The sequence below is a fragment of the Leptodactylus fuscus genome, chromosome 1 (assembly GCF_031893055.1).
Source record: "Leptodactylus fuscus isolate aLepFus1 chromosome 1, aLepFus1.hap2, whole genome shotgun sequence".
Taxonomy (NCBI): Eukaryota; Metazoa; Chordata; class Amphibia; order Anura; family Leptodactylidae; genus Leptodactylus; species Leptodactylus fuscus.
In genome coordinates this window covers 93,769,843-93,777,884 of record NC_134265.1, presented here as the reverse complement: position 1 = coordinate 93,777,884, position 8,042 = coordinate 93,769,843, and the positions used below count along the sequence as shown (strand labels likewise).

The 8,042-nt window shown below is 39.0% G+C and overlaps 1 protein-coding gene across 1 annotated transcript; it reads left to right on the top strand.

The window, feature by feature from the left end:
• The first annotated feature begins 871 nt into the window (after positions 1-871).
• Positions 872-1,079, top strand: LOC142193213 (uncharacterized). The gene has a single exon (XM_075262465.1). The coding sequence runs from the start codon at positions 920-922 to the stop codon at positions 1,058-1,060; it is 141 nt and encodes a 46-aa protein (XP_075118566.1). The 5' UTR covers positions 872-919; the 3' UTR covers positions 1,061-1,079.
• Positions 1,080-8,042: the final 6,963 nt, after the last annotated feature.

The window sequence follows — 8,042 nt, the reverse complement described above, 5'->3', positions numbered from 1 at the left end:
TCAGCAGCACCTTATATAAGGTAAGAGGCATCACATAGACAATGTTATATTACCTCTGTGATAAAACTTAGGCTGTGTCCCACACATTCTACAACTTTTAGTGGAAGAGATCAACAATTGTTTTCTGTATTATAGGCTTTATTTTCCTTCTTTACATAGGAAAACCAGCTGGAAATCCTGTCTAGTCCAGCACTACAAAACTTCCTAGTAATAGAGATGTATTTACCCATGGCAGGCATGTTTCCCAAAATCTGTCTGTTATATATCTGTCTATCTACCTATCTGTTAATCTATCTATCTATCTATCTACCTATCTGTTCTCTATCTATCTATCTATCTATCTATCTATCTATCTATCTATCTATCTATCCCTATCTAGCTATTAAATATCTATCAATCTATGTATTTATCTATCGCCTATCTATTTATGTATCATCTATCTATCTATCTATCTATCTATCTATCATCTATCTATCGCCTATCTATTTATGTATCATCTATCTATTTCAGTTCCTTGAATAAACTTCCTGCAGAATTGACTCCCTTATCCCAACACACAGTATGTGCATTAAGAGCTATTATAGCATTAAAAATTAATATCTTGTGTCCTTTACTTTGTGTTTATTGCTTCCATGTCAATAAATCTTCATCACCACCAAGAACATTGCCAGTAATGGAAATTCCTGTCAGTACACCACCCCAGGAACAACAAAAAAGCCCCTTATTTTGCTATATAATAATATAAATTATATATATACACCATGTAAATTTTCAGTGAGTTTTGTCACCTGCATCTGAGACTAGTCACAGGGAATTAGTGATCTGGGTTGGTGTCATGTCACTTTTGTGTCACAGTCTTGGATTATTGGGGCGATTTTGACTCTGGTCTGTTTGTCTAGGCACTTGTCCTGCTGTCCTCATGGCTCCCAGGGATTCCTTCGCTGTCCACTACCTGCGGGTGCTGAAGGAGATGTTGGCCTTCGTGCTGTTCAGTTACACGGTTCTGATCGGGGCCCTGCTAGTGGCTGGCTGGACAACTTACCTGCTAGTCCTTAAATGAACACCTACTGCAATATAACACAATAAGCTTCTATTTGTACAGACTTATCCAACTTCTGCTCTGCACAATCCCAATCCAATTATTAATAGATAAGGTGATATGTATTTACCTGCTTCATGTTTGCATATTGATATTATGTTGTAAATGCGACAAGGAAGATATTAGCAGAGATGATAGTTTGTACAAGATGGTTAGCCTAACTCTTTAAGATGAGTACACTTTATTATGACTGTATCTCAGGACTGAGCTGGATTTCATGTCCTGTAATATTAATAACCTTCATATGTTTGCATTAAAAATACTAGTAAAAAATTTTGTTGTAATTGTTAATCTAATAAATCCAGATTGGTTTCTGAATTAATATTAGTATATAAAACCAGCAATAGATTATCTAGCTACATTGCAGAATATATTGTATATTGAACTGAACTGAAGTCTTTATCTGCTGCCAGATAGTGAACAACAATGAATATGAGACTATGGGATTTTATAAAACACAACCAAGGACATTTATGCTGAAATTAACATATTAGCAATTGTTACTCTAGCAAGTCCTTAATATATCTGGAAGGTAACTCTTACGTTATATTTTATATGCAGTAGGAAGCTATCTGCGAATAGTGCTGTATGCATTATACATTTACTGCTATACAATGTATAGGGAAAAATTGTATGGTACTGTGTTAGTCAGAAAAAAATATCATGAAATATTATCAAATTCTGCTATACAACACGATAATGTAATACTACTACTATAATACCTTCAAATGAAATTTACAGGGCTGAATTGATGGATAGATTTAATGTAATGGCCAACATAAAAGGTAGTGTTATCTGTTAGGTTGTCAAGTCCGACTATTCAGCAATGTGCTCAGTAGTTGGTAATTTCTCCTGACAATGTAAAAAGACATATCGATATAAAAAAGAGCAGCAGCAAAGGAAAGGTGGAGAAATATAGGAAGCAAACCTCATTTATAGAGGTATATATTAAAATAAGCAATGTGATTGGTGGATGTGGGGAATTACAATACTTTATCTTTTGTGCTGCATTGCACTATTTCCCCCTTTAAGCTGTATGAAGTTTCATATCAATATCCTTTCCAACATTATTATAATTTTATATTATATGGCCAAGCTTTGTATCTGTAAACAGGCCACCTTATGGAAAATGACTGTACTGTACCAATGAAAGGAAATAACAAATATCATGGTTATCAGTCAATCATCATATCATCAAATGTAGGTCCAATTCTTCTGACAGTCTGCATTGTTACTTAATGTGCATCTCCAGATTCAGAGCACCTTACATAGAATATCAGACAGGAACAAACCCGCATTATGAACAATGTTCTGCCAGACAACACATAATTCAGGGAAACCAGAAGCACACCTGATAGTGATCCTTTTATTACTGCATACAATGTTTCTGCTCTGAGTCTTCATTCCCAGGGCTGCTGGTTTCTGTAGTAGTAACATAGGGACATAATGATAAAATCACATACCCTGCAATTTCTCCTAAACAACAGTCCATAGTTTCATGTCCAGTTCTAAGGTCTACTAGTTGGAAATGTCATTATCTGCCCTATTGATAGTATATTAAGGAATAAGTCCTACTTTATTTATTATTGCTTAAATGTTCTTTTTTTCCAGAACTTAAAATTAAAAAATGAAGACCTATCCTCAGTATACTGTATAGCAAGTGTCTTAAAAGTGACTTTGGTAAAAGTACAATGACTTGGCTCTGCCATAAGATGAAGGTCTGACCTGAACAGTAGCTGAACATATCCAGTATTTATATATGTTAAGACATGAGTCTACCCACACCCAGTACTGCCATGTCCCTTTTGATCCCAGCCGATCCAGCCAATCCCACCCAGTCCCTTTGTGCCCTAATTTAGTAATAGTGCCCTTCTCTATTTAACATACAGTGATGAAGCCTCCTTAGTGCCCCTGCAAAGTATAATCCTCCCATAGTACCTTCAAACAGTATAATGCCTGCATCGTGTCCCTATACAGTATGATGTCACCTTTGTTCTCCCACACAATTCCGCCTTAGTGGCCTCCACACAGTATAATGGCCCATCATGACTCCACACAACATAATGATCCCGTGGTGCCCATCAGAGTATAGCTCTCTATTAATGTCCAAACACAGTACAATTACCTATTAGTACCCCCAACTGAAAGGTCACACTGAAAAAACTTTTCTGCCACCGACAATTCATGTCACCAACTATGGTGTAGCGTCCATTGTATCACACCAGTAAGATGGAGAAGATTGTTTCATGCCATGTGATGTCTGCAAGAAAGTCTTGACTCTTTATCAAGAAATCTGTTTAAACATTTTTAAGGTTTATTTGCATAAATGCTATATTTGTATATGTGGAAATACCTAAAACAAGGAATACAGCTATTAGTACCCCCAACCAGTACAATGCCCCTATAGTACCCCCTCTACCAACAATACTGGTGATGTATAGGGACCCCACAGGGAGCTCTCCCTCCTTCAGAATGACAACAGTTGGGATAAAGACTGATTCCATACTGCTGTCCCTTATGCATTTACATATCACAGTATCGTCTACAGGGATTGGCAATTATCCCTGCTTCTTGTATAGGTGTAGCACAAGTATGACTATGTTATAATGCAGGAAGAAGGGATGACTGACTACCCCTCCTGTAGCGACTGTAATGCATCAGTGGAAAAGGGACAGCAATCGGTACAGGTTCAGACCACAAGTTGAGCACCCTTGGTATATAGTATAATAATGACCTAGACATAGACATAAGAGCAGTGTGGCCCAACATCTGGCACCTCCACCAGTCAGCTGTTTGAAGCTGTTTATCAGCTCTCTGATTGCTTAAATATTACAACATCCATAATTATGTGCGGAAAATAGAATAATAAATTTAAAAAAAGAAAAAGTCATATATTTCAATATCTTGTCTTGATTTAAAAAAACAAAAAAACAAAGCAAAACAAAAAAAAAACACATTTCTTTTAACTCATCTGAATATATTTTACATTTGAAATATTTGATTAGCATATATTCTAAGAGTATACCGTATGTTCTATAAAGGGTGCAACCTACAATATGGAGGCCTATGGTTTAGAGATATCTTTTTAATAAAGACTAGATTTTGCAGAATATATTTCCCGCACTCATCACAAATTTTATCACCAATTTGGGATGCAAACTCTAAATGCAAAAATGGATTCATATGGTGTAATCTGAATGCAAAATATGTGCAAACTGAGGTCCTAACTGCTCATGGATGATGGACATTTTGGGTCTGACAAGTGTTAAGGTGTTAGGCATTGTGGTTTACACTGCAGGGCAGGTTTATCCCAAATTTTGCAGATTCTACCTCTGTATTTACTAACAAAACAGTCTTCTATCCATCTGACGCAAGACAAAGTCATTTGGAAAAACACAGAATCCCCTGTGAGAATAATAATAATTACATACAAATGTTGGTGTGAAAGCACATGCAGTACTAAAGCTGAAGAGTACAGAGAATTAACTGTACATTCAAAGCATTTGTGTTTGGTAAGCAGAGAGGTAAGCAGAGATGAGGGAGCCATGATGCTTGTAAACAATGTGGACGCCTTACTTAATGCTATAGACAGCGATTCACGTTTCTACTATAGACTATGGCAGATCATGTTGGGTGACCTCATAACAGTTCAGTCATGTAAATTCATTATGGGATAAGAAAATCCAGATCTTTGTCTACAGTAGCATTCAGTATTTGGTAGGTCAAAATTATGGGTGGGAAACATCACATAAGAATTATTCCCTCCTGGATCTCCCTGAAAAGTGCCTTCTCTAAGGGGCCACATGGTGGTTCAGTGGTTAGCACTACAGCCTTGCAGCGCTGGAGTCCTGGTGTTCAAATCCCACCAAGGGCATAAAACCATCTGCAAGGAGTTTGTATGTTCTCCCCGTGTTTGCATGGATTTCCATCCCATATTCCAAAAAAAAAAAAAAAAAAAGACATACTGATAGGGAAAAATGTACATTGTGAGCTCTATGTGGGGCTCACAATCTACATAGAAAAAAAAAGAAAAGAAAAAAAGTGCCTTCTCTAGTATCCCCCTACACTTACTTCCCTGGCTTGACACGCCATAACCTGCTACTCTGAGGTCCCACCCTACTATAGGACCCACTCTCCGAATATATATGGTAAGTTGCTCTTTCATAAGGAGCAGATTTCCCCTCCCCCTCTGTTCCCCATATTGGGTAACCCCGCCTTCTTGGTGGGCTTTTCCCCTGGGCCGTTCCCGCAGTAGTGGGAGACGGCCAGGCAGAGGGCAATACATTTCAGATCTGCTGGCAACTGGCTGTCCCATCGTGACCTACTCTCCGAGCCGAACCTCCCTTCATTGGGTTTGTGGCAAGCCCTCCAGCTTACCCACTTCCTCTCCTTGATGCCCAACTCTGTGTGCTATGATAGACTGCTCTTGCAGTTTGAGACGGCCTATTCTGGGTCAGGCCCAGTCAGGCAGTCCCTTTCTGGTTTCTATTTGCTGTTGGTTTCCCCTCCTCCAGACTACATACCTTCCTAATTATCCAAGTGGGAGGCAGACTTGAACCTGATCTTTTCTGACTCGCAGTGCACCGGAATCCTTGAGTTCGCCCTTCAATAGTTCAATAGCCAGTAAGCATCAAGAGGCGGGATACAAAATTCTGACCAGATGGTACCATGTTCCATCCAAATTACACAAGTTTTTCCTATCCTCTTCTTCTAGTAGTTGGCACTGTGGCACAGAGGAGGGGACACTTTTGGATATCTTTTGGGGATGTGCTAAGCTGAGAGATTTTTGGGACGATGTCCATATGGTGATCAGCCAGATATTTCAAGTTCCTCTCCCTTACACGCCAACCTTCTTTCTGCTACACCTCTAGGACTAGTCCCTTCATGCCTACCGTAGATCTTCCTTATGGCACATGAGCAATGCTGCCAGAGCATGTATCTCGGCACTCTGGAAATCACTCAACTAACCTTCTCTCCACCACTGGATCCACAAAGTGGGGGGCATCCAGGGAATGGAAGATCTCACTGCATCTCTCCGAGCTGCGTGGGAATCCTTCATAGATGCCTAGACACCATGGATTCTCCTTCAGGGTACTCAGGCCTACAGAGACTTGGTGAGTTGACTGCCGATCCCCAGGTTATATGGTCGTGGACAGGGGGCCAGGGCTGCTTGCTTTGCTTCCCCCCCCCCCCCCCTTCCCTATCTTCCTGCCATTCACTCCTCTCCACCCCCATTTTTTTTCCCTTTTATCGGAATTGACAATGTTATTATTATTTGGTTCTACTGCTGTGTTCTTTTCTCCCTGCGTTGCCGTTGTTCCATTATTTGGTATGTTTACAGGCCCTTGCCGTTTGGACCTGCTCTGTTTTTGTACTTTTTGTCTTGGTTGTCTAATTTATATATTTGTTACAAATAAAGAATTAAAAAAAAAAAAAGAATTATTCCTTTCTAAGAGTCTGGACATCCTGCCCTTGCTGCTGACAATGGCCAAAATGCAAAGATTAAGACCTTCAGACCTTTTTCTATTTCTACCCAATGATCAGAACCATTAGTTGAAAGTGAGCTCACCCAACAGAAAAGTACGGGGTCTTGTAGGATTGGACAATGGCCTGGGATACTGGGGAAAGGTGTTTTTTTTTTCACCTTCCCAGCCACCAAAGCAATGTGCTGGATAGAGGAAAAACATCCTAACGTATTTCAATGGAAATCAATTATTCAATATTGTGTAATTCCATACAAAAGTAAGAACAGCGATTGTCCTCTGAAGTTCCTGAAGGTGTAGGACAAGTGGTGCAAGTAACCATTCATACACGCTACTGGATCAGTGCTATCCTCCATTCTATCCTGTAATAATGCCGTTGCCTGACGCTCCTACACTAGGCATTTCATGGTTTGTTTTCAGTTTTAATTGTAATGTTAACATCATGCCATGTGTTGCACCCCCTTTTGCTGTTATAATAGCACGAGGCAGTTTTGTACAATTCCATTTTATTGTAAATATGTTGTACAAATTATTCTGTTTCATATGCAGCACGAAACGTGCGGTTTATCTCAAATCATTCCTCAATAAAACTAGTTAAAAAAAAAATGCGCTGATGCTTATGACAAAGACACAGATGTGAACAATGACACACCCCTCGACTCATTTCAGGTTGGTCTTGTCCCCACTTTTAAAGACTTGTACAGGCATGTGGTCTGTACAGGTCCATTGTGAGCAAACATTGATGAGTGTGCTCGCATGATGAAAATAGGATGGAAGCACCAGGACTTACTGTTGCTAGTGGTTACGAGTATGATGGTGCCTTAAAGACTTAAAGGGAGTCTACCACCATCAACATACCTATTATGCTATTGTAGAGCTGGTGGTATGGTGAACATACCATACCTTACTTACTTAAAGTGTAATCTTGTGGCTTAGAAATTAAACCTTTATTTAATATGCAAATGAGTTGTTCAGTGTTCTAAGGGCCGGGTCAGCACAATCTTCAATCCAGAAAGTGGGTACTCTAGCAGGTGTTCCCCTGCCCCACGTTTAACAAACAGCTCATTAGCTTATGGAAGTTAATTTTTTTTCAGCAGCAAGATTTTAATTTGACACAAAGAAAGTATAAGGGCATATAAGTGGTGTAGAGGATATAGTGGTGGCAATAGACTCCCTTTAAATAGTTACCCTTTCATTAAACATTGCACAAATTAATAGTAAGCACATGTATGAGACTTTGTGATATATGTTATCAGAGAAAAATGCTTCTTTCGCCACTACTAGAAATATAGAAAATAAGGGCACATGGTTTGATATCTTCCAAGAACAACATATTCTTTCATTCAGAAGTGATGTAACCATATATAATCTAGGATAGAAGTGAGGATGTTACCGAATTATAGATTGTGTTTAATAAAAGGACATACATAAGTATGAAACACTCAGATTGAGAAAGTCCT

What these genes read in the sequence shown, in the direction of transcription:
- LOC142193213 (XM_075262465.1), top strand. Translation starts at nt 920, where the DNA reads ATGGCTCCCAGGGATTCCTTCGCTGTCCACTACCTGCGGGTGCTGAAG.